The sequence below is a fragment of the Kockiozyma suomiensis genome, assembly GCF_038497685.1.
Source record: "Kockiozyma suomiensis strain NRRL Y-17356 unplaced genomic scaffold V2V93scaffold_9, whole genome shotgun sequence".
Taxonomy (NCBI): Eukaryota; Fungi; Ascomycota; class Lipomycetes; order Lipomycetales; family Lipomycetaceae; genus Kockiozyma; species Kockiozyma suomiensis.
The window spans coordinates 214029-237832 of NW_027117672.1; the positions used below are offsets into that span (position 1 = coordinate 214029).

The window sequence follows — 23804 nt, forward strand, 5'->3', positions numbered from 1 at the left end:
CATAGATCACGTGAGTACGATTCTGCGAACATCGCGAGAGCGGCACCAGAGCTAGAAGACTCAGGAGACTGATATTAGGCGTAGAGAGGATATTAAAAATTTGAGATATTGAATGTTGATATTGCTCAGGATATTTGATATCAGTGAATTTCGAGCATCGAAATTAATCGACTGCAAACGGCATATTTCACGTCACATGACACTCTTATAAGTTATTTGAGTGACATTACATGGACATATGCCTCCCCAGCCTCCTCGAGGCGGCTCGAGCCGGAGAAGTATCAGGTTGGTTATAGAATTGTGCTGTGAAGACAATCGCGTCGACGGGATTAGAAAATTACTGCTACGATTGGATTTGAAAATGGTGAGTATCTTACTTTTTACCTAGGACATGATGCCATGTCTGTTTCTCAATTGGAGTGTGTTTTGGCTCTTCGTTGAAATCGACATCTCGATTCTATGTTTGCGTATATTCTGACGGATACTAATACTATCTATATAGTCTCAATCACTACGACCTTATTTGGATTGCGTTCGCAGCTCGCTGACTGCTGCGATCTGTCTGGAGAATTTCTCTTCGCAAGTAGTCGAGCGTCACAACAGACCCGAAGTCGAGGCCATGTACGTCTTCCGTTTTACTCTTCACTCTTCTTTCTCTACATAAGCATCGTCTTCTAACACTAAGATTATACACCAGGTCATCACCGGAAGTGATCTTAAATCCGTTGCATATCTCACGAAATGAGAATGAAAAAGTATTAATAGAGTCAAGTATCAACTCGATCCGGATCAGTATCAAGATCAAACAAGCAGACGAGATTGAACATTTACTTGTTCATAAATTTACCAGATTTTTGACGGGTCGTGCTGAAGCTTTTATGATTTTGCGGAGAAAGCCTGTTAAAGTAAGTGCTATGTCAGGATGAGTGTGAATATGTATATATCACAATGCTAAAATGTGGATTCAGGATTACGATATCTCGTTTTTGATTACAAATTTTCACACTGAACAAATGCTCAAGCATAAGCTCGTCGATTTTATCATCGAAGTACGTACTCTTTTGTTCGGGCCTTTCTAGTTCTATATTATGAAGACTACTAACATTCAAATAGTTTATGGAAGAAGTCGACAAGGAGATCTCAGAGATGAAGCTCTTCCTAAACGCGCGCGCACGTTTTGTAGCCGAAGCATTCCTTACAAATGTTTAAATTTGTCTTTACTTTGTTTATTTCATATATTGCTTTTTGTTTTTGTATGGTTTTTACTAGAATTGTATGCTAGTCGATAGGTCAAATACTACGGAGTTGCCCACTATTCACTCGTCATTCTAGTTTATTACGGAATCGCAGCTCGAAATTACGAGTGATTTTTCATTAGATAAATTGACACGCTAGATAGCATTAAATAAATAACCCATAATATATAGAAAAAAGAAAACTCGTCTTACGAATCGTTATACTTTGATTTCGAGATTGAAATCCAAATCGACATCTATATAAAACAAAAACGAAAGAGTAAAAGCAAAGTCTGTACATGATATGAAAAATATATAAATTTGAGAGACCTGCTGATCTCAAAATTCTTTTTCGAACCGCTCAACATCTCTATCCGCTGCAACTGCAGTTGTATATGGTATTCAAACACTTGTTGGCCACAAAAGAAATAGCAAAAAGCTCTACATGTCTACATTTAAGCCATGAAGGCGGCCATGACGACGGCAAGAAGACCTGCAGAGACAGATGCGACGAACTTGGAACCAGTGCTGGACTGGGTGACGACAGCGGGGCCAGTCTGAGTGGCGGTAGCGTTGGTAGCGTTAGTGGCTAGATGAAAGTGTTAGAATATATGAAACAAAAAACACGATGATATTGTGCAGTGTGAGAGGGGGGGTAGGGAGGGGGACATGCCATTGTAGGAGGGGTAGTACGGACCAACGGTTGAGGAAGTAGAGAACGTCGAAGCAGCTGCTGATGAAGATACGACGACGGGGACGGGGACCGAAACGCTAGACGAGGTCGAGGTCGAGGTAGACGACGGAGCAGTCGAGGTTGACGATGGAGTAGTCGAGGTTGACGACGGGGTAGTCGAGGTTGACGACGGGGTAGTCGAGGTTGACGACGGGGTAGTCGAGGTTGACGACGGGGTAGTCGAGGTTGACGACGGAGCAGTCGAGGTTGACGATGGAGTAGTCGAGGTTGACGACGGGGTAGTCGAGGTTGACGACGGGGTAGTCGAAGTAGACGACGGGGTGGTCGAAGTAGAGGTCAAAGTTGAGGACGAAGATGACGAAGACGACGACGAAGAGCTTGAAGTAGAGGTCGACGAAGCAGTGGAAGAGGTAGAGGTCTTTGTAGAAGAGACGGCGCTGGAAGAAGCCGAGACAGAGGCACCAAAAGACTTGCAAGTAGACTTAAAGGAAGCAATGGCAGTTGTTGCGTCGCCGTCAGGGCAGATGCTGTTGAGGCAGCTGGTAAGGGCGGCAGCCTCGGAGGAACAGACTGATGAATGATTAGACTAGAACGAAGAGGTAGAGAACAAGAGCGCACGCACGGCAAGAGACAGAGGCGATAGAGTCGCAGCTGGATGATTTTTGGACGGAGCTGACGCAGGCAAGAAGACAAGCCTATAAAAAACGGAAGAAGTCAGGGGTGAGGTTCAAAATAGTGAAGAGGCGGCACGTACGGGAGGAGTGGCAGAAGCGAATCCAGTCAATGCCGCGAGAGCGAGGGTAGAAGATACAACGGAGAAACGCATTGCAATAGATAAGAAAAAAGTAGATAGCGAATGTAGATATTTAAAGCAGAGAAGGTGGAGTAGAGAAAGAAGGGAAGAGAGTGTAGAGAAGAGTAGTTAGAAGAGAGAGTGGAGTCGAGGATCGCGAGGAATGGAAACAAACATTTTCGGATGTATCCCAAAATAGCAGTTTGTGCACAGATTCTTCTACGGTTATGCACAAATGTACAAAAGCGGAAAGTGCATGTGTTTATATAAGCAACATGGATTAGATTATGTAACTTGTGTGGAAAGGGTAAACGCCAGCCGGAAAGGGAAATAAGAGATAAACTGACATTAAATGATATAATATGAGATGCGCTTTGGAACAAACAGGACTGGATTTGTATTTGTTTCTGTACTAGTTAAAACTATACTGGTCGTAACGAGACGACTGGCCGGATTGGGAGATATCTGAAGTGTAGTAGCGGTATTGCTTTGGTGACTGATATTACTTTTGTTAGTAGTAATATTACTGTAGTTATATTGCTGTTATCATCATCTTCATACTTTCGCCAATATACAATACTACAATTCTGCAATATCACAATACTACAGCATGACAATACTCATTACATAGACATCTAAACAAATTGCCTCTGCGGCTGCGTGCGGCCAATGCACAAATCTCACGATTCTGGCGCATTTATTCAAGGTGCTGCGCGTCGGCTGCGTCGCGCGGCGCTCTTTTAAAATGGGCCCTCGCCGCCTCCTTCCCGCTTCCATTCTTCATCACTATCTTATCTTCTCTTTTTCTTTTCTCCCTCCGAAATGTCCTCCCAGCGCCCCGTTCGCACTCTCGACGTGCCTCATAAAGCGATCAAAAAGATCTGCTGCATTGGCGCCGGCTATGTTGGTATGTACTCCGTTCCCGACGCGTATCTGCTTTGTGTGCTTGCTTTCCTCGTCTTGGCTATGCTCGCTCTGCTCTGCTCTGCTTTTGATTGCTGCAGCGATTGCTTCAGCGGCTGATCTTTATCTCAATTGCTCTCAATTGCTCTCAATTGCTCTTGCTCAATTGTCAATTGCTGCGAACCTAGCAATTTTGACGCGTCACTGAAAAATCTCCGAAAATTAACTTACTAACCCTATTCTCTTTTAAGGCGGCCCTACTTGCGCCACCATCGCTCTTAAGTGCCCGCATATTGATGTTACCATCGTCGACCTTAACCAGGCCCGTATCGATGCCTGGAACTCAGACAACTTGCCTATCTATGAGCCCGGTCTCGACGAGGTTGTCAAGACCGCTCGCAACCGCAATCTCTTTTTCTCCACCGACGTCGACAAGGCTATTATTGAGGCTGACCTCATCTTCGTCTCTGTAAACACCCCTACAAAGAAGTCCGGTGTCGGCAAGGGCTACGCTGCCGATCTTGGATACGTCGAGTCTGCCACCCGTCACATCGCCAAGGTCGCCACCTCCGACAAAATTGTCGTCGAGAAGTCCACTGTTCCTTGTCGCACTGCCGCGTCTATGCGCAAGATTCTCGAAGCGAACGGCAAGGCCGGTCTTCGCTTTGATATCCTCTCCAACCCAGAGTTCTTGGCTGAGGGTACCGCCGTTAAGGACCTCGACGCCCCCGACCGTGTCCTTATCGGATCCCTCGACACCGCTAGCGGCTTCGCCGCTGCCTCCTCCCTTGTCGATGTCTACGCAAACTGGGTTCCCCGCGAGCGCGTCATTACTATGAACGTCTGGTCATCCGAGCTTTCCAAACTCGCCGCCAACGCTCTTCTCGCCCAGCGTATCTCCTCCATCAACGCCCTCTCAGCCATCTGCGAAGCCACCGGTGCTGATGTCGACGAGGTCGCTTACGCTGTCGGTCTCGATTCACGTATCGGTCCTAAATTCTTGAAAGCCTCCGTCGGTTTCGGTGGATCGTGCTTCCAGAAGGATATCCTCAACCTTGTCTATCTCTCTGAGTCTCTCCACCTTCCCGACGTCGCCGAGTACTGGCGCCAGGTCGTTGCCATGAACGAGTCGCAGAAGCGCCGTTTCACTGAGCACATCATCTCTTCGCTTTTCAACACCATCACCAACAAGCGCATCGCTGTTCTTGGCTTTGCCTTCAAGAAGGACACTGGTGACACTCGTGAGTCGTCTGCCATCACCATCATCAAATACCTCCGCGCCGAGCAGGCTAAGGTCGCTATCTATGACCCCAAGGTCGAGGAGTCGCAGATTTGGTTCGACCTTGCCGAGCCTGGCATCGTTGACGACGTTACTGCTCTCAAGAAGCAGGTGTCGATTTCGAGCTCGGCTTACGAGGCCGCCGCCGGCGCTGATGCTGTCGTCATCTGCACTGAGTGGGACGAGTTCAAGGACACTAACCTTGACTACGAGAAGATCTACGCCTCAATGAACAAGCCCGCTTTCATCTTTGACGGCAGACTCATCCTTAACCAGAACAAGCTCGAGAAGATTGGCTTCAAGGTCGAGTGCATTGGCCGGAGCAGACTCGAGGAGACCTTTGAGTAAATATACTCTATAATGTCTTCATCAGTTTTAACTTGATTTTTTTACACTACGTATTATAATATACACCTGGGCATTGTAATGTTTCTTTTTTCCTTGTTAAGTGTACTTGCGTGTATTATCTGTTTTGGTCTGGATTTTTTATTTTTGTTTCGTATGATATTTTCTTGAGACTATTGGTCTACTTAAGAATTAAGACAAATTCAATTATTTTAGAAGATACATTGTTATGCATGTTCTATTAGATTTAAATTTTAAACATCATTTTTTCTAATATGTACAATTCCCACCTATTTTTTAATATTTTAACCTGCTTTCGCGCTCTTTCTGGATATAAGCAGCCTCGCCTTCCTCTTTCAAAACATGCTGCAGCCACTTTTGTCTGCGCTGCTCGTGATATTCCTTCGAATTGGCATTCTTTTGCGCTAATTTCTGTTCTCGGATGGCAGTTCTAACCGGTTCATCAGCTTCCCAACTCTCCTTACGCTTTTGTTTTTCCGCGACTGCTTTTGCTTGCAGGTTGCGCGCAATTTTCTTCTCTGCCACGCGTCGTTCACGAAGTTCCTGTGCGGCTATATTTTCAGGCTGTGCGCGGCGAAGATTTGCCCAGAGAGTATTATTGCGAGCTTCTGCAATACGTTTATATTTGGCAATTTCTTCTTGACGAGCAGTTTCGGCTTCGGCTTCCAGCTCTGCCTTTTTCTCGCGCGCGATAGCCTCGAGCTCGGCAGCCGGTGTCGAGGTTTCGGAAAAGTAAACTCGTTTCATAAGCTCGACTTTTTCGCGAAGTAATTCCGCGCCATTTTCGATATTCGAATGGATTTTGTTGCGGTTGAGAATAGTCGCTTTATCTAAAACTGGTTTTCCTATGCTCTCAGCTCGGGCAATGGCTTTGGCAGTTAAATAAAATCGCAAATCTTTCTTTCCGCCCACCATCTCGAGAACAGCCATTGGAGCAGAATCCCACATCCGCGGCTCAAGATGCAATAACCTCGTATATCCACCATCACGATCTTTATATCGCGGTGCAAGGTCATTGTATAATCTAGACATTGTAAGTTTCGGGTTGAACATGAACCCGTAGATTACCGAACGTTGAGCGTTCGTGTTTGCTTTCGCAGCAGTAATCATCTTCTCAACCAAAGGCTGCGCTTCTTTGGCGCGAGCGTATGTTGTAGTTATCGATTCATGCTCAACTAGCGATGTCACGAGATTACGAAGCAATGCTCGTCGGTGTGCAGAGGACCTATCTTCATCATCAGCTCTTTGCCATGGATTAAAAGCTCATTCGAATAAATCTAAAACTCACCGACCAAGTGTCCGATGTGCTTGTCCTTGTGATGGCATTTCTGAGTCTATCCGATGATGTACGATTTCTCTTTCGTCGTCTGTTCTTTAGAATCGCAGGCGTTCACTTCCAATCCACGATAACTTTTTTTCTGTTTGAGAGCAACGACTTGCATTATTCAGTCACGTGATGCAAATGCTGATATATACGCTTATGTAAAGTAATACTGAGCATGCTTCAGTTATGAGAATTGTTAATCATCGCATAGAATACTGTTGGTCATATTGATTGATGATATCCAAAGGAAAATAGTAGTCTTAATATCCTTCACATTTGTCGAAAACAGAGAAAAGTATAAAACAGTAAATGACTGGTCGGGACCGAGATCCAACCTCTCGCGCCGCAGAACTTCCGAATCCTTTCATCAAAAACTAAAAAAATAAGCCTCTTTTTTTTAGACAGCTTGCATATCAGTTGGAAAAGAGATCTTGATTGATATTTTTGGTGTGCTCGTCGTCAATATTATTATATATCATTTCTAAACACTTTACCATGAGCAGATTCTACGGGTTCCTCTCAGGTACACTTGACCTCATCTGCTTCTTTCAAAGCTATAACTAACATATACATAACTCCAGGAGTAACTTTCGCCTCAATAATCACCTACATAACCGCTCTTGAACTACGATCTCGTACAGATGCCGCCCGCTCAGCAATGTCACTAACCCGCACGACTCTGCAATCAGCCATTGAACCCAAGCGATTTACAATCACAAAGCCCACGGAAATAGAAGCTCCTCGTGAATTAGGTGAAACTATGAAGGATCTGTGGGATGAAGAGATTGTAAAGGGTGCCTCGTTTGTTTTGGATACCGACTGGACTGCCAAGGTTGGTGGTGGTGTGCGTAAATTTGTCAACAAGGCTGTGGAGAGTGTGAGGTCGACTTGATTTTTATGCTGGACTAGAGTGCTTCGGTTTGGTGGTTTGTACAGATAAGCTTATTGCTGAAAATAAAAAAAGGGATATATACATATATTGATCAATACAATCTAATGCAAAAATTCTATTCTTCCTAAAACGCTCTAGCGATCTCTATCTTCACCAGTTCAACTTCGTCAATACATCAAACACGCCGGTTCCTACAGATGAAAGTCTACCAACAACCAGTCTAGCACTAGGACTATCCACATCATCAACGTCACCATTCAGTACCGCCTGTTTCAAGAAATTGAATGTAGTCTCGAAACTCATCTTCAAAAATGGCGACGCGCTGGCCTCTACTCCGTGACGATTGAACGGTAAATATCCGCCATCGCGAGTCATCATATCAGCAATCAACTCTAAATGACGAGCGTTGACTTTTATTCCATACGGCTCGAATACACCAGCTACTTCATTGACAATTGTATTTCGAGCAGCTTCGACTCCGTAGACTTTGAGTACTTCGGCGATATTATTCGAGCGGATTCCGTCAACGTCAATGAAATCACTTTGATCCCACATGGCAGGGAAATTAACACCCTCGGTAACAAGGTACCTCTTTGAGGATCCCTTGGCGGGCGCAACCCGCATACAACGTCCAATTCTCGGAATCTCACGCACGACAACTGACCGACAAACCGATTCGATAATGTTGATCATCAGCAACTTCGCCGTATCAGATGGGTACCGGAGTTCGAATTCACACCATTCACCCTCATCGTCGTCAAAGTCGAATTTAAAGACATTTCCGTACATGCCGATTACTTCTTGTTGACGTTCCTTTGCGCGCTTAGAAGTGGGATTGATGCGTCGTCGACTAGTAGATTTGTCGTCGTTGTCGTCATCTTCGGCATCGGAATCCGAGTCGGAATCAACATCACGTCTCTTGGATGTAGTCTTCTTATCAACATCCATTTCATCCTCATCATCTTCATCGTCAAGTTTAGCTGACATCAACACCTCTTTCTCACCGTCGTCAGGTTCCTCGTATGCTGAAACTTCTTTAGTGCGAGACTTTAACCGTTCGTTCGTAGCATCTCCATCATCATTCTCATCATCGTCCTCATCCTCATCTTCGTCATCAGACTCATCGTCTTTAGCTTTGCCTCGCTCCATCTCTGCGTCATCAGAAGCTTTACTTTTACGCGCCCGACCAATCTCGTCAGCCGCCTCAGAACTCATGGCTTTCTTTTGTCTCTTGAGTTCTTTAGCAACAGTCGTAGTCAACCTGTGTAAAAATTTAGAGGTAACAGTGTGCTCTAGTAACTCCTGCGATACATCATATTCTGTCTCATACTCGGCCCGAGGGTAAAATTTGACGCGAACAGTATACGCGCGCGCAGCCATCTCACTATCATCCATCACTCCCGTACGTTCAGTAACAGTGACCTCGTCGATCAGCTCAGAGACAACAACTCTAGCTACACTCTTACTGAAATCATCAGCCTGATCATCGCTGACGTCGTCCAAAACAGGTAATCTCATCTGCGGCGTCTTGATCGTACTACTAGCAGTCATAATAATCTCTCGCATACGCGGAATTCCCAACGTGACGTTCGCTGCACCGTGGCCTGCGAAATGGAATGTGTTTAGAGTCATTTGAGTTGATGGTTCGCCGATTGATTGCGAGGCGAGAATTCCGACTGCTTCTCCGGGGTTGACTAGTGAACGCATGTATTTGAGCGTCATGAGCGCTTTGAAGGCTTTCTCGCTAACGCCGCTGCCGGTGTGTTTTGCAAATAGCGTATCTTTACGCGCAGCAGTGAACTAAATTAAAAAAAAATTAGTATCAGATAAAAAAACTATGACTCATGTCAGTGAAAAGAAACGTACATCGTCAAGCTTCTGCTGGAAAATATCAGATACGCTGCCCATGTGCGTACTTGGCGAAAACTTTGAGATCGTAGGCTCATACTTTGCAGACCGCAAATAATGCGGTACGCCAGCCTCCTTCTCGTTCTGCTTTCGTACTTTCTTTGCGTAGGATTTGGCTTGTGACTCGTCAATCACGCCCGCAAGCTCGGCTGAAGAGTATTTCTGTACTAAAGAGTGGAAATTCTGCGCACAGAAATCAAAGTTCATCAAATGACTTTCTTGGTTAACTTCAACGGCATCACCGCCGTATAAAAACTGCACTAGTGAGCCATCACTATCGCGAACAGTGTTGTCGTACTCAGTCTTAACTCCTTCTAATTGCTTGATCAAGCATCGCTGCAAGTATCCAGATCGAGATGTCTTGACGGCAGTATCGATCAATCCTTCACGGCCAGCCATACAATGAAAATAAAATTCCTGAGGCTTGATTCCCGTGAAGAAACGACTGGCAATATAACCTCCTGATTTGGCGGTTGTATCGAAAGCTTTGAATGACGGTAATGTCTTACCGCTAATCATCACTGGTACTCGACGACCTTCAAGAGCCTGCTGTCCGAGCATACACATAATCTGCGACAAGTTCACGTTCGATCCTTTCGCTCCAGACAAAACCATCGACATAAACGAGTTCTTGGGGAACGACTTAAGTGTTCCGTCAGGAATACATCTGGCCACAACTTCAGATGTCACGGCATTTACATGCTTTTGCGCAACGGCATCCATCACAGCACTCTTGTCTCCATCTCTCAGTACATCTTCAAGTCGTCGTCGTAATTCAGCGTCATTTGCCTTCGTATCTTCAGGCATGTTGACAACTTCAGTGGCAATCTTCGAACCGACATCCTTAGCAGCTGCCAGAATATCGACACGCCATTGATTTCCATCCGCAGTCAATCGCAGGTCATCCATACCACAAGTGAAACCGCGGAACTGAACGTATTTTGTAAACAGACGACCTAGAACACTAAGCAATTTACCGGCCACAGACGGACCATAAATTTCATGGACAGAGTGAACGAATCCAAACTCCGAGGCTCCAAATTGCGACTTGTCTAGAACACCCGTCAACATTTCACCGTTCCTGAGCATAACTGTGCCTTCGATTGACCCTTCGCCCCAGTATCGATCATCGATCTTGTCCTTCGAAACCAAGTTCAGGCCAGGAGTGTTTAAAGGCTTAATGTTGAGCAAGATCGTTGTAATAATCTGCTTTCCAGTCCATCTGGGGACCGGCTTGATGATCGCTGGTGGAACCGTCAGGATCCTGTTAGTTGTAGTATGTCCATCTTCAGGGCGAAGAGTACCATACACAAGCTGATGGTACTGCTCACGAGAAAACATCGTATCCTTGTTTGTCATCCAAACACCAGTAACAATGTGGTCTTGCACCAAACCACGCAGCGGCTTTCCAGAGGTTGGCACAAGATACTGCGAGTCGGTATTGGCAAGCAACAAAGCCTCTGCGCGCGCGTTTTCGTTCTGGGGGAAATGCATATTCATCTCATCACCGTCGAAATCAGCATTATACGCATTGGTATTGGCATAATGCAGACGCAGTGTCTTTTCGCCCGGAAGAACTTTGACTTTATGACCCATCATGGACGCCTTATGGAGCGTAGGCTGACGGTTCATGATGACCACATCCTGATTGCGAATATGCCGATAAACCTTCTTGTTCGTGGCCGAGGCACCAAACGAAGGTGTCAGCAGCTGATTAGCAAGAGCTGTTCGCTGTTCGAGCGTCATCGTATGCAGCGCAACAAGTGTTCCGTCTTCTTTTTCGATATGCGTAGCGCCAGGCCAAACAGTAGGACCGTTAATAACACACTTACGCATCTCCTCAAAGTTGTATGCGCTAACTGGTTCAGGATACGTAAGTTTGACAGCAAAGACGGGAGGAATACCAATTTCATTAGTCTCAATATTCGGATCAGGGGAGATAACCGATCGAGCAGCGTAGTTAACTCGCTTTCCCATCATGTGCATACGGAAAAGACCTTCTTTCTTTTCGAGAAGCTGCTTGATACCAGGAGGAGGTAAACGACCGCCTCCCTGAGTGCTTTTCGTGCTGTCAATAAAAGCATTCACATCATCTTGAATAGTCACAAACATATTTGACAGTTGACGCAATAGCTGGCGAAACTCGACACTCTTAGTAGAAGCTTTGTCGGTCTTCATTTCCTCCAGCTTTTGGTTCAAGTCGCGGATTCTTAAAGTAGATTGGAGAATCTTGCCAAGTAGCTCATTCTGTACTGCCTCATGAGTCTCGCCGCCAACCTTGGAAGGTGGACGAAATTTCGTTGGAGGTACAACGAGATACTCAATAAAAAACATGTCAGCACTAGCAACATCAGAGGCAGTTCTAGACTGAAAGATGGTCTTCATAATTCCCTTCTCCCTGCGGAACAGTCGACGAAGATGGTTGTGCACCTCGGTGGACAACACGTATCGCTGCTGCGAGGCAGTCTTACTAGCCGAGCTTGTCTTTGCAGGGGTACTTTTCTCTTCATCAATCTCATCTTCGTCCATAATGCTCTCTGACTCGGCTTCGGGGGTTTTGACGCCCATCTCAGCACGGCGTTTGCGCTGGCCTTGATCGTGGAAGGCTTCTTGTCTGTAGCCGCCTTTCAGTTTGTTGTTTTGCGCTTGCTTCTCTTTGAGACTGATTTCAAAAACCTTGGACATTCCCTCTTTTCTGAAAGTGGGAGAAAACCTATAAAATTATCAGCTTGAGCTGAACAAAAAGATGGTGGTAGCTCAAGTTAGAAAACTTACATTCCACAGTTATCGCACTTAGGACGAGCAAGAAGAGTCTTGAGAAGATCATGAATAATGCGCCGTCGTTCGGAAAGCACAGCGGCACTCTGATGTATATGTCCTCCTTCCTCTCTGACTTTAGCAATGCACTCTTCAACAAATCTTTCGCGAGTTTTGATCAGCTCTTTATCCCCGCCAGATTTCCCTTTTAATGTCTTCGAGGCGCCAGAAGTAGAGCTGAATCTGTTATCCTCTAGAGCTTCCTCTTCCTCAATTTCGTTTTCGATATCACCAGAGATATGCATGTTATCCAGCGTTTCGCACTCGCTGATTAAGCTGTACTGTAGCAATCTGAGCTTGCATTCATGTCTGTGGGTCTCGACTCGCTTGAGACGGAAATTGTAGCAATATAAACAAGTACTGCGCAGTAATATGTACATCTGACTGAAAAAGAGAGGATTATAGACCTCAATCGGAAGACTGATGTGGCCCAAGTGACCCGGACAGAACCGCGAGTCAAGCCGACAGGTTGCACATCTAAATATGATTTAGCACCTCTATTTTCACGTTATATTTAAGATCTGGCAACATACGGCTGCTTGTCAAAGGCTCCAAGAGCAAGGTCGTGTAAACCGCCAGAGATAGGATGTCCTAAACTATCAAACACTTGAGGGTGGGTGATTTGCTTGACTGATAAATTCCGAATATCCTGAGCCGTGAAATATCCAAATTCGACATCGGTGATCTCGGAGCCAACAGGCTTTGAGATATTCATGTTGCCCCCTGTGCTCTTACCGTCAAATGATCAACGAAGCTTCTATCAAGACAAAATCGAGTCAAGAAGAAAAAAGCTTGCCAAAAACTTGATGGGACGAACAAAAAATTTTGGTTGGGAGTATAAGCAAATTCAGTTTTTGTATCCGGGTAACATTTGAGCCTCACCAAGTTCCTACTGTGATTTATGTGAATTGGGTCACATAAATGGTACCAAGCCCCAGAGATGGCCTAGTTGAATATGTACTCCGAGGGAACCGTACGGATCTGCACCCTGGACTTTCTCACAAATCCGGGTTTATTTAACTAGTCTGTCTTTTCAAAAGGGCTCTGAGTTTTATCTGTTTTATTTTTTCTTTGCTTAGAAAGATCACTCTGCTCCTGATCATTCTCAGGATCCGAGTTGGTCAGCTTGTCCATGCAAATACACGCTTTATAGGCAAACCAATTTCTCCTTCCGGTATGAGTTTTTGATTTTGGGAGGCAGGTTGTTGTATCTTTGGATATGTTAGGCAATGCTGTGATTGTTGCGCTTCCTATCGTAGCTGGCTGACTCTTCCCTCACTAGTCCGCCGTTCTACTATCAAGTCCTAGACTCGTCGGTCGCTCGTTATCAGTAGCAATGCTGCCTCACGATATCTACCTCCTTCCGCTCTCTGATGTGGGAGCTCCTATTCCATCAGGCTCAGGAACTTTGATTTCTCTGCCGTCGCCGTATGAGCCGTATACTTTGCGTTTTCAAGTTTCGTCGATATCTTCGATTTCGCGCGATGGCACCTTGTGGTGCAATGTTCCGCCGTCAAAGGACACGCCCTTTGATCGCGAGAAATTTTATCCCAATGAGTATGCCTGATTTTACTCCAATTTTTTAAAAACCAATTGTTTCCTCTCTAACTCGATTAGAATATGTCCCGGATTTCATGCGTCATGCAATATTGATATCGAGATTACCACTCCCGGAGCTTACGCATTCTACCTTACGTATCTCCCAGTTAATGCGTTCCTGGCTCCCATGTCTCTTTCTAAGTCAGTATCCGCTCGGTTCCATTTTACTGTAGGCCCGAGGTTTTCGCTGAATGGAGCCCGTTTGCCATTAGATGCGCTGAACATTCAATCTGTGGTTTCCAAATGGATGGGATCGTTTGATACCTGGGATGATAAGCTGTCGATTATCAAAAAGAAAGGATATAATATGGTGCATTTCACGCCGCTGCAGCATCGAGGAGATAGTAACTCCCCATATTCAATCTACAGCCAACTCGAATTCGACCCCGAGATTTTCACAAATGGTACAAAGGACATTGATCAACTAGTCGTCAGTATGAGCGACAATCATCAGCTCTTGTCTATGACCGACGTCGTATGGAATCACACTGCTAGTAACTCTCCTTGGCTACGTGAGCATCCTGAAGCTGGTTACAGCATCAAAACTGCTCCTCATCTTCAAGCTGCGTATGAGCTTGATGATGCGCTGCTGTCATTTTCTCGCTCGTTAAGATCACTTGGATTGCCAACGAAACTTTATAATGAGAATGACTTACTAAGAATCATGGATGGAATCAAGGTTCATGTACTTGGAGCCCTTAGATTATGGGAGTTCTATGTGATTGATGTAGAGGCAGTGACCGACAAAACTGTCAAAGCATTTATGAGCAAAGATACTCGAGCTACCGAAGTCCCCGAGAGTTTATCTTTCGAAGATTTATGCAAGTTTGTCAGAGATCGAACTGCGCGCAATTTTGGCAAGCTGGGCAAGAGATATCTCAAGTACCTCGATGCGCAGGCATTTGCGGGTATCTTGAAGACCTTTCTTCCCGAAGACGCCGATGCAGAACGTGTAAAGATGGAGGCTATTAGGATTGTGGATGAAATCAATTTAGATTTTTATCGGGAATATGATAACGATGCTGGTGAGATTATGGAGCAACTTTTCAATCGCATCAAATACATTCGTCTTGACGACCATGGCCCAAAAGCTGGCGAGATCAATGTTAAGTCGCCTCTTGCAGATGCTTACTTCACTCGTGTAAATGTGAATGGCGAGATCATTGGTCTTGCTAATAACGGCTGGATCTGGAATGGAAATCCATTGGTTGATTTTGCAAGCGCAAATTCGAAAGCTTATCTACGCCGTGAAGTCATTGCCTGGGGTGACTGTGTGAAATTGAGATACGGGCGATCTCCTGAAGATTCGCCTTTTTTGTGGCAACACATGCGACGGTATACTGAGATTTGCGCGTCTCATTTCCATGCACTTAGAATTGATAACTGCCACTCGACACCGCTTCATGTCGGTGAATACTTGCTTGATTGTGCTCGAGCTGTTCGTCCGGATTTATATGTTGTTGCTGAGCTCTTCACTGGATCAGAAGACATGGATAAACTATTTGTCGAGCGCCTTGGTATCAACAGTCTGATTCGCGAGGCGATGCAGGCTTGGTCTGTCTCCGAACTCTCGCGTCTTGTTCATCGTCACGGTGGCAATCCCGTTGGGAGTCTTACGCAAACCAGCTTATCTGACGATAAAATCGTTCGTGCGACGCATGTGCACGCGTTATTCATGGACTGCACTCATGATAACGAGACGCCTACGCAGAAGCGTACAGTGGAGGACACATTGCCCAACGCGGCACTGGTGGCGATGTGCGCGTGCGCTACTGGATCTGTCGTTGGATATGACGAGTGTTATCCGCACTTACTTGATATCGTGAACGAGAAGCGCACGTACACTTTTGACAATGGAATCGGTGAAATAAAAAAAGTGCTGAATGATGTGCACGAATACACCGGCATGAACGGAGCGGAGGAGATGCATGTGCACCATGAAGGTAATTATGTGACTGTTCATCGTGTCAATCCTCGAAAGGGCAAAGGATGGTTTTTGATTGCTCATACAAAATTTTCTGACTACGATGCCAATCAAAGACGTAAGTGTTTTTTAAAATTTTTGATTTATAGTAGAAGCTAATTCGCTTGTTTAGTTGGGCCAATTATTCTTCAAGGAACGTTTGCGAGATCAGTATTGTCAACATCACTAGTCAAAGAGGACGAATACAAGCATTCCGATACATTGCTTAAGGGAGTGCCTGTAAAAGCTGTTGAGTTACAAGATCCTTTGGTCAGCTTCAACTCGATTTTCAATCAGACCGAGATCACTCTGCCTGAACATTTTCCTCCGGGATCTATTGCTTTGATTCGTACGTGGATTCCCAGTGCTGAAGAGAGTGTAGATGACTTTGTGGTATCTGGGACAGTGGATGCTGTCAAAAATTTGAGCTTGATCGACTTGAATGTTGTCTTGTATAGATGCGATGGCGAAGAACGTGATTTATCTGCAGGCAAAGATGGCGTTTACGTTGTTCCAAATCATGGACCATTAGTTTATGCTGGCCTACAAGGTTTCATGTCGCCGTTCAAGCAAATCATTCATGATAATGATTTAGCGCATCCGTTTTGCGAGCATCTTCGACAGGGCAAGTGGCCACTAGACTACATCGTCTATCGACTCTCGTCACACGTAGACGAATTTCCCAATATCAAGCCGTTGATTGATTGGTTCGAGTCCCGTTTCAGCGCTATTCGCAAAGTCCCGCCGTTTCTTCTCCCGCGCTATTTTGCAATGGTAATAGAAGCCGCCTATGAAGCATGTAGACAACGGGCAGTCAATATATTGCTCGGTGAGGATTTTAATGATTCGCATGATTTCTTCCAGTCTTTACTTTTATGCTCCGTGCAGATGGTTGGGAAAGTGAACAGCACTTCTCTTGTACCTTACAAATCAGTTCCTTCGATGGCAGCAGGTTTGCCACACTTTAGTAAGGACTATATGCGATGCTGGGGTCGCGACGTGTTTATTTCTTTGAGGGGACTACTCATAATTCCGAATAGGCATGATGAGGCCAAAGAACACATATTGTCATTTGCATCTACTCTTAAACATGGAATGATTCCAAATTTACTTGATGCTGGACGAAATCCGCGATACAATTCTCGAGATTCAGTATGGTTCTTTTTGCAAAATATCCAGGATTACGTTAATCTTGTTCCAAATGGAATCGAGATTCTTAGCGAGCAAGTCAAAAGACGGTTCCCGCTTGATGACACATTTATCGAATTTGATGACCCCAGAGCCTTCAGTTACTCTACCTCACTTGTCGATATCATTCATGAGATTTTTCAACGACATGCCGAGGGATTGCATTTTCGCGAACATAACGCAGGTGAAAAATTAGATATGCAAATGAAGAGTGAAGGGTTCAACATTGATATTGACGTCGATTGGGAGACTGGTCTTCTATTCGGCGGTAGTCAATGGAATTGCGGTACGTGGATGGATAAAATGGGCGAATCAGAGCGATCGGGGAATAAAGGCTGGCCTGGTACACCACGAGATGGAGCAGCTATAGAAATCTCCGGAATGTTGAAGAGTTCTCTGAGATGGATTAATCAGTTGCATTCACAAGGGCTATACCCGTATGACTCAGTCACGACGTCAGGCGGCAGCAAGACAGTGACTTTCCAAGAGTGGGAAGAGTTAGTGCAAACGAATTTTGAACGTTGCTATTACATCCCACTTGATGCTGCCGATGACGACAAGTATGTCATCAATAAGGCATGCGTAAACAGACGCGGCATTTATAAAGATTTATTCAAATCTGGTAAGGAGTACGAGGATTATGAATTACGCCCGAACTTTGCGATAGCGATGACTGTCGCTCCGGAGCTATTTGAGCCTGCCAAAGCAATTGGCGCTATTGCTATTGCGGATGCAGTGATTAGAGGTCCAGTTGGAATGGCTACTCTTGATCCCTCAGATTTGAATTACAGACCGTAAGTTTATGCTTCTGTGATAAATTTTGTCACTGGTTTTGCTGACAATTCAACTAGGTATTACAATAATTCGGAAGACTCTGATGATTTTAAAACGTCAAAAGGTCGTAATTATCATCAAGGTCCAGAATGGGTATGGTGTACGGGATACTTTCTCCGCGCATTCCTTCACTTTGACCTTATCCGTAAAACAACCAAACTTGAACGCCTCGAAACGCTCCAGCAAATCCAACTTCGCTTACAAGGACATGTTAAATGGATTCGAGAAAGTCCTTGGGCGGGCCTAACTGAGCTCACGAATAAAAATGGCGAGATTTGTAATGACTCGTCGCCTACACAGGCGTGGAGCGCTGCTACTTTGATTGACGTGTTTAAGGATGTGCATATGATATTCAGTTTGAGTTGCACAAAGAATGAATGAGGGGAAAACAAGAAGTAGCATTTTTAGATATTCGTTGTTGGTTTGGTTCGTGGATGACTTTTAAGTATATATAAAATAGATTCTCTCTACAAAACAAGCGAAGAGAAATTACTTAAAAAAAATTAGACGCTACAACTAACAATACACAAAATAATCCATATTTCTAAAGAGTAATTCCTAGAAAAAAATACAACAAAAATAAAAAACATAACAAAAATTAAAAAGATAAAGCAAAAAATTCACATCAAAGCACTTGAGAGCTTCCGTAGTACATACCAAATTCCTTTCAACATATGAACCACAACAAATCTAAAAACTATGAACATTCCAGGTCCCATAAACAGAAACATACTATTTATAACTAGATGTAAAGGTTGTTTTTCTTTTCACACTCTTCAGCATTTCATTCATCCAACTTGAACAATTTTCTCAAACCACCGAATTTCTTCTTCTTTGACTTTTCACTAATAGGCGTATCGGAATACTCAAACGACGGTGCAGTTTCTCGCACAGGCGTGGCAGTAGCCGACGCTCGCGCACTGCCGCTCATAGCCAAAGCAGCAGCAGCAGTCTGCGCAGGCAAGGCAGGAGCAACCTGTGTGATGTGCTTGTTATTTTTCATTTCCTTGCGCTGAGCACGCTCAATTTTAAATTGCTGGTATTGACTCATTTTTTTCTGCTTTGCTGGTGTCACGGGTGTCTGCTCTGTCGATTGTGTGACTTCTGGAAATTGCGTTGAGTCAACGCTCGCCTTAGGAGGTAATATCGAGCCAGTTAACTGCGCGAGCGCGTTTTCTCGGTCACGATCAGACTTTGCTGGTGAGACTGGTGAATCAAAGGAATGTGTAGCATCAGCGGTTCCCGTCTCATAAGCAGTCGGTGGCGCAGTAGAGACAGAAGTTGAGAACACCTGCGTTTCTTCAGTCTCGAGACTGAACGGATGATTACTTGGTAATTGACTAAATCCACGAGAAACGATGGTCGATGGCTGAGCAGTCGTCGTCGTAGTAGTAGTAGTAGTAGTAGTAGCCGTCTCAGTAGAACCGGCGGCTGCGGGTGCAGCAGATGCAGGCGAGAGACCGTTTAAAACAGGAGGTGGAGGCGGTGGAGCACTCTCAGTAGTACTTGCAACCCTCGACTTCTTTGGCGTAGTATGTCCGATAGTAAATCTCTTGAAACCAAAAGATCCCGCCTTCTTCTCTTCATGTACAATCGAAGTATGCTCTTTCTCTTTCTCCTTCTTGAAACTCGATACAGAATTAGACCGCTGCATACTAACATAACTAGTCGCAATGCTTTCCTGAACATTGCTAGGCCGTAGCTGTTCCAGAACTCGAGGGTCCTGTTTCATCTCCTCTAACTGCTGCTTGTAAATCGCCTTCTGTGACGGCACAGGTCGTCCAAATCCTCGTGTCCCGGTCCCGCCTCGCATACTAGGCACTTGGCTTTCGCGCATCGAGGTCTTCATCGAAGCACCGCGCTGCTTGGTAGGCGTCTTTGAATTAGCGTCTTCGCGTGTGAATGAAGAAGCTGATGTCGCATTCTGACGCAACGCGTCAATCTCGGCAAGTTCGTCAGCTGTCGGTTGATGTGAAGCAGACGCAGCAGCCGCCATTGCAGCAGTCGACGCTCGCGGGCGTGGAGGAGACGCTGCACGAATAATTGTAGCCGGTCGTCCACCAGTAGATGCCTGCTTCGATAATCGCGCGCGAGAATTGCGGTGATCAAGGGCAGGCGACGCAGTCTTGAGAATCTTATCAGCCGGTCTTACGCTACGTGGAGTCGGATGTCGTAGCTCTGGATTCTGTGATCTATCACGAGAATCTGCATCAGCGGGTACGGCTGGATGTTCGATAGGTAGGCTCTGAGAAATAGTCGCAGCAGAGTCAACTGGTTTTCGCGAGACTGCAAAACCAGGCTTGGGGACCTCGTGCTCAGCTAAGTACTCATGATCAAGCTCAGTTTCATAATCGGCAAGCGCACGAGCAGCCATGAGGTCCGCCATAATGTTCGGATCATAATCGCCGATGTCCTCGGTTAATATTCTCGGCGCGTTAACATCTTCTTCGAGACCACTCTCAATAGCAGATGCCGAGTTGAGAGTAGTAGGATTTGTTGCTTGAGATACATCTGTTGTCCTCTCGCCAGCGGAGTCTGCTTTACCGCTGCTAGCACTGGCGTCAAGAGAAGCCGGCTCCGGAGACATGGTTTCAGGTGGTGTCTTCATCTCATCAACACTAGAAGCCATAGATATACTGTTCTCCATGTCTGCAGCTTTGGATGCTGTATCATCAACAGAAATTCCATTTGTAAGTTTCGGAGCAAGTGGAGCAGAGAAATCGTCAATGATATTGGCTCCAGTGAAACTGACTCTTGACCGTCCCTTCTTGGGGGTACCTGTTCCAGATATTGTGCTGTCTTCGGTCTCAACTGCAGATAATGTAGTTAACTCTGACATTCTACTTGACGAGCGAGATTCCTTGAGGCCTTGCTTACTGGTCATGGAGCGAACAGAGGCGCGTGGTTCTTCGTCAATGACGGGAGGTATCACTTTTGGAGAAGCGACAACAGAGTCCATCATGTGGTCTTCTGAGATGGCGTTTAAGTCTGTGGACTCATAAGATGCAATACTAGATGCGTATCCGGATCTCTTGAAAGCTTTTGGCAAAGAAAGAGTCGATCTTATCGAGCTGGTACGGCCAGACGACGGCGCCGAGCTCATGCGCAAGGAAGACATTCGACCACTGCTCGGTGCCGAACGCAACGACCGTTCAGTCATGCTCATTCTTCGTCCCACACCAGCAGATCTTTGAGCGCGTTTGGAGGCGACGAGAGGTGAGCGGCCGGACTGGGCTGCATTTATTTGGTCACGTTTAAGAGCTGCAGCAGCCGCTATAAATCAGCACATGAGATCGCCATTGAGAGAAAAAATACGTGCTCGCTGAACAATCACGGTACATACCTGCAGCAGAAAGATTCATAGACTGAGAGCGCGGCATAGAAGCGAGGGATGCAGCGGTCACGGCGGCATTGTTAGAGGATGAGAAGTTCATGGAGGATGATGTCTAGGATCATTGATAAGTAAACAGATGTGACGGATGATAGAAAGACAAGATTTAGACTCACGGAAAGACCGATATTTCCGCCATACGGCTGTCTCGCGGGACGAGAGGAGTAGCTTGCGATTGAGGACATGGACGAGGAGGTCTGGAGAGAGAGTTAGCAGACGGGAAGAGGAAGAGAAGAACGAAACAGAGGTATGACGGCATACGGAGAGGCCTATGTTTCCGCCGTAGGGCTGGCGCGGTGGACGAGAGTTACGGTTGCTCATTATTGCTTTGCTCTTATGATAAAAAGAAGAAGAAGAAGAAGAAGAAGAAGAGAAGCAATACAATAAAAAAAAGTCTGAGCAAGAAAGTGAAACGTAAACAAGTGACAAGGCTGGCTCTTGCTCGAGGCGTGCGGCACTGGCCCATCTTACGAACGGCATTGCCCTTAGATCTGCATCTTGTTATGGAGTAGAAAACACCCAATACATTAATGTTTAGTACACATGGTACTGTACCCATCTTAACACTACTTTACGTCATCGCATCTCGACTAGATCTTTGCTACAATTACCAAAACGAGCCCGAACAGACCCAATTTGTCCTCTATTTCCGAGCTTCTGTTGCTATTCAAACACCTTCAACCTCTCGAGATCTACTTTGTTCAGATACCGGTCCTCCGCGACAGCTTATTTCGCAGCCAGCGCTGCTTCCCGCGACGCAGACCGAGCTCGTCCTTGGCGCCACCTACGGTCACAAGCTTGCTGCGGTATGCATCCAAAGACCGCTGAAGAAATTGAATTCGTCCCTCAAAGAGGCGTGGCTGCAGCCAGGCCATTTTGATTCCAATCTCATTGATCTCACGTTCGAGCATAATCCGCTCGGATGGCTGTCGAGTCTGTTGTTGCTGGAAGTGCGGCGACAGCGATTGTGTCACCGACGAGACGAATACGGCGTGCTCCACTCTGTAGCGATCAGGAATCTTTTCGAGGTCAATTCTGTCAATAGTCACTCGCACTCGCACTTTGATCCCATTGTTTTTGGTGGGATCGCTGTCGATAGAGACGTACTGCAATGGCTTGATGTTGCGAGTCGTCATCGTATCTGTTTGTATCGTCGGCGTCGCTGAAAGTTTGTCATTCTGATTAGCGTTGATCGAGCTTGGAAATTTCAGAGTATTTAGCGTATCTGACTGTGGGAAAACTCCAGACTGTACTAGCAATGGTGAGGGTGTAGTGCTTGAGATTGTTGAAGTATCATCTCTTGCAAATCCAAACTGTACTAGATCTATTGACTGCCACTGTGCCGTTAACGGATCAATATCGCTTCCAGTAATACTCTGCTGCGAAATTGATACTGGCATAGTTCTGTCTGGATCGGCGATGTCAACCCTGACCTCTTGTATAGGTCTATTCTCCAGCTGCTGTTGCTGTTGCTGCTGTTGTTGCTGCTGTTGTTCTTGTGGCTGGTATTTCAGACTATCATTTATCTTCTGTTTCGTAAGCCTGCGCACTCTTCGTGATCTGAGTTTATGATCTGTATGTGAGTTGCGCCAGGAGTCAACTGCTCGCTGAATAAGACCTCGTTTGCCTTGCAGTGAAGGATTGAGGTAGGCTAGCGCTAGCCCAATCCTATTGCATTCACTTTCATAAGCATGACGGTTCCCTTGGTACTGTGGCTCAGGTACGTCTGCGCGAAGGTATATCTGTAATCAAATTGCGTAAGCATTTGCTATTTGTTTTTCTTCAGCTAAGGGCAGAATAGTTCATACACAGTTGGCTTTGCGAAATGATTTTGATAGACTCGAGAGGTTGACAGAGGCGACGTCACAGCGAATACAGTATTCCGTGCGCACCCTATCCTTTGAATACTGGAATGCAATCCAATCGACGCCATGCTCATCGCGACGGACGATAGCTGGTGGCGCTGCTGGAATCGGACCTGGAGGGTGTGCTCGAGGCTGTCGCTGCTGCTGACTGACTCTTTCGGGTGGTATCGGGGTCGGAGTACCGACAGATAACGAAGCCATAGAATTCATGATTATGAAGACTTGTTTATGTTTTTGAAGGAGGTGTGGAGACGTAAAAGGCAACTCTGCTCGAGAGACGCTGTCTCTGATAGATGTACCCCTATTCGAAGCCGCACTTCGCCGCGAGCGTATGTCTACGTCATTGCCGGTTTGTATATTTTATTGTGTTGAGATGATTTGATTGGTATTATAGAGCACCAGCTGTTTTGTTGATTATAATCATGGCCGTATAAATGAGTGCTTAATTATATATTGTTCCTGAAAGAGACTTAAAGATATGTGTCGCTATATGCAAGCACTAGTAGACTATAGCAGTTCACTTAACATATCACGGTATGTTTACTCGTCAATAATAAATGAACGTCTAGCTTTCTGCTATTGTACATAGATATCGGCCAAAATCCGGTGGTTGTTGAAACATCTCTGATATTGCACTAGTTTATCATTACTGATAGCCCCACAGTCTCTTTAACTTGTATCTGATCGACAATTAAGCTTTTGATTTTTCCATATTTCTAGTAGTATATTTGCTCTTTTGTTTAATATGGCTTT

General features: G+C 45.5%; 9 protein-coding genes across 9 annotated transcripts; 4 read left to right on the forward strand and 5 right to left on the reverse strand.

Annotated features, from left to right (window-relative positions):
- The first annotated feature begins 275 nt into the window (after window positions 1–275).
- V2V93DRAFT_371596 (uncharacterized protein) lies at window positions 276–1415 on the forward strand. The gene is made up of 5 exons (XM_066910543.1): window positions 276–364; window positions 503–621; window positions 698–905; window positions 969–1049; window positions 1114–1415. Exons 1-5 carry the CDS (start codon window positions 362–364, stop codon window positions 1207–1209), a joined length of 507 nt encoding a protein of 168 aa, XP_066764918.1. The 5' UTR covers window positions 276–361; the 3' UTR covers window positions 1210–1415.
- V2V93DRAFT_405979 (uncharacterized protein) lies at window positions 1306–2874 on the reverse strand. The gene is made up of 4 exons (XM_066912664.1): window positions 2684–2874; window positions 2552–2624; window positions 1909–2499; window positions 1306–1824 (listed from the first exon to the last, which is right to left on the reverse strand). The coding sequence occupies exons 1-4, from the start codon at window positions 2753–2755 to the stop codon at window positions 1691–1693; spliced, it is 870 nt and encodes a 289-aa protein (XP_066764919.1). The 5' UTR covers window positions 2756–2874; the 3' UTR covers window positions 1306–1690.
- A 634-nt stretch (window positions 2875–3508) lies between these two features.
- On the forward strand, window positions 3509–5523 carry V2V93DRAFT_371607 (UDP-glucose/GDP-mannose dehydrogenase family, NAD binding domain-containing protein). Its single transcript, XM_066910544.1, has 2 exons — window positions 3509–3629; window positions 3877–5523. Exons 1-2 carry the CDS (start codon window positions 3545–3547, stop codon window positions 5250–5252), a joined length of 1461 nt encoding a protein of 486 aa, XP_066764920.1. The 5' UTR covers window positions 3509–3544; the 3' UTR covers window positions 5253–5523.
- V2V93DRAFT_371609 (mitochondrial 54S ribosomal protein bL17m) lies at window positions 5469–6707 on the reverse strand. The gene is made up of 2 exons (XM_066910545.1): window positions 6559–6707; window positions 5469–6495 (listed from the first exon to the last, which is right to left on the reverse strand). The coding sequence occupies exons 1-2, from the start codon at window positions 6594–6596 to the stop codon at window positions 5547–5549; spliced, it is 987 nt and encodes a 328-aa protein (XP_066764921.1). The 5' UTR covers window positions 6597–6707; the 3' UTR covers window positions 5469–5546.
- Window positions 6708–6840: 133 nt separating this feature from the next.
- V2V93DRAFT_371611 (uncharacterized protein) lies at window positions 6841–7616 on the forward strand. The gene is made up of 2 exons (XM_066910546.1): window positions 6841–7117; window positions 7176–7616. Exons 1-2 carry the CDS (start codon window positions 7090–7092, stop codon window positions 7484–7486), a joined length of 339 nt encoding a protein of 112 aa, XP_066764922.1. The 5' UTR covers window positions 6841–7089; the 3' UTR covers window positions 7487–7616.
- V2V93DRAFT_387063 (uncharacterized protein) lies at window positions 7521–13014 on the reverse strand. The gene is made up of 4 exons (XM_066912284.1): window positions 12745–13014; window positions 12170–12688; window positions 9353–12107; window positions 7521–9286 (listed from the first exon to the last, which is right to left on the reverse strand). Exons 1-4 carry the CDS (start codon window positions 12924–12926, stop codon window positions 7637–7639), a joined length of 5106 nt encoding a protein of 1701 aa, XP_066764923.1. The 5' UTR covers window positions 12927–13014; the 3' UTR covers window positions 7521–7636.
- A 156-nt stretch (window positions 13015–13170) lies between these two features.
- Window positions 13171–18316, forward strand: V2V93DRAFT_387064 (glucanotransferase domain of glycogen debranching enzyme-domain-containing protein). Its single transcript, XM_066912285.1, has 4 exons — window positions 13171–13768; window positions 13829–15852; window positions 15907–17755; window positions 17813–18316. Exons 1-4 carry the CDS (start codon window positions 13548–13550, stop codon window positions 18174–18176), a joined length of 4458 nt encoding a protein of 1485 aa, XP_066764924.1. The 5' UTR covers window positions 13171–13547; the 3' UTR covers window positions 18177–18316.
- A 263-nt stretch (window positions 18317–18579) lies between these two features.
- Window positions 18580–21507, reverse strand: V2V93DRAFT_359615 (uncharacterized protein; the record flags this gene model as incomplete). Its single annotated transcript, XM_066908098.1, has 4 exons — window positions 18580–21068; window positions 21139–21241; window positions 21303–21383; window positions 21448–21507. 4 exons carry the CDS (start codon window positions 21505–21507, stop codon window positions 18580–18582), a joined length of 2733 nt encoding a protein of 910 aa, XP_066764925.1.
- A 303-nt stretch (window positions 21508–21810) lies between these two features.
- V2V93DRAFT_387066 (uncharacterized protein) lies at window positions 21811–23261 on the reverse strand (the record flags this gene model as incomplete). The annotated part of the gene is made up of 2 exons (XM_066912286.1): window positions 21811–22928; window positions 22995–23261. 2 exons carry the CDS (start codon window positions 23259–23261, stop codon window positions 21888–21890), a joined length of 1308 nt encoding a protein of 435 aa, XP_066764926.1. The 3' UTR covers window positions 21811–21887.
- Window positions 23262–23804: the final 543 nt, after the last annotated feature.

What these genes read in the sequence shown, in the direction of transcription:
- V2V93DRAFT_371596 (XM_066910543.1), top strand. An exon ending in TGCGGAGAAAGCCTGTTAAA is followed by an intron (nt 906 to 968) that starts GTAAGTGCTATG and finishes ATGTGGATTCAG; the next exon opens with GATTACGATATCTCGTTTTT. An exon ending in TCGTCGATTTTATCATCGAA is followed by an intron (nt 1,050 to 1,113) that starts GTACGTACTCTT and finishes ACATTCAAATAG; the next exon opens with TTTATGGAAGAAGTCGACAA.
- V2V93DRAFT_405979 (XM_066912664.1), bottom strand. Translation starts at nt 2,755, where the DNA reads ATGCGTTTCTCCGTTGTATCTTCTACCCTCGCTCTCGCGGCATTGACT. An exon ending in TCGCTTCTGCCACTCCTCCC is followed by an intron (nt 2,625 to 2,683) that starts GTACGTGCCGCC and finishes CGTTTTTTATAG; the next exon opens with GCTTGTCTTCTTGCCTGCGT. An exon ending in TATCGCCTCTGTCTCTTGCC is followed by an intron (nt 2,500 to 2,551) that starts GTGCGTGCGCTC and finishes ATCATTCATCAG; the next exon opens with TCTGTTCCTCCGAGGCTGCC.
- V2V93DRAFT_371607 (XM_066910544.1), top strand. Translation starts at nt 3,545, where the DNA reads ATGTCCTCCCAGCGCCCCGTTCGCACTCTCGACGTGCCTCATAAAGCG. An exon ending in CATTGGCGCCGGCTATGTTG is followed by an intron (nt 3,630 to 3,876) that starts GTATGTACTCCG and finishes TTCTCTTTTAAG; the next exon opens with GCGGCCCTACTTGCGCCACC.
- V2V93DRAFT_371609 (XM_066910545.1), bottom strand. Translation starts at nt 6,596, where the DNA reads ATGCCATCACAAGGACAAGCACATCGGACACTTGGTCG. An exon ending in GCACATCGGACACTTGGTCG is followed by an intron (nt 6,496 to 6,558) that starts GTGAGTTTTAGA and finishes TGATGAAGATAG; the next exon opens with GTCCTCTGCACACCGACGAG.
- V2V93DRAFT_371611 (XM_066910546.1), top strand. Translation starts at nt 7,090, where the DNA reads ATGAGCAGATTCTACGGGTTCCTCTCAG. An exon ending in ATTCTACGGGTTCCTCTCAG is followed by an intron (nt 7,118 to 7,175) that starts GTACACTTGACC and finishes ACATAACTCCAG; the next exon opens with GAGTAACTTTCGCCTCAATA.
- V2V93DRAFT_387063 (XM_066912284.1), bottom strand. Translation starts at nt 12,926, where the DNA reads ATGAATATCTCAAAGCCTGTTGGCTCCGAGATCACCGATGTCGAATTT. An exon ending in GGAGCCTTTGACAAGCAGCC is followed by an intron (nt 12,689 to 12,744) that starts GTATGTTGCCAG and finishes AATCATATTTAG; the next exon opens with ATGTGCAACCTGTCGGCTTG. An exon ending in AAGTGCGATAACTGTGGAAT is followed by an intron (nt 12,108 to 12,169) that starts GTAAGTTTTCTA and finishes ATAATTTTATAG; the next exon opens with GTTTTCTCCCACTTTCAGAA.
- V2V93DRAFT_387064 (XM_066912285.1), top strand. Translation starts at nt 13,548, where the DNA reads ATGCTGCCTCACGATATCTACCTCCTTCCGCTCTCTGATGTGGGAGCT. An exon ending in CTACGATGCCAATCAAAGAC is followed by an intron (nt 15,853 to 15,906) that starts GTAAGTGTTTTT and finishes TCGCTTGTTTAG; the next exon opens with TTGGGCCAATTATTCTTCAA. An exon ending in TCAGATTTGAATTACAGACC is followed by an intron (nt 17,756 to 17,812) that starts GTAAGTTTATGC and finishes CAATTCAACTAG; the next exon opens with GTATTACAATAATTCGGAAG.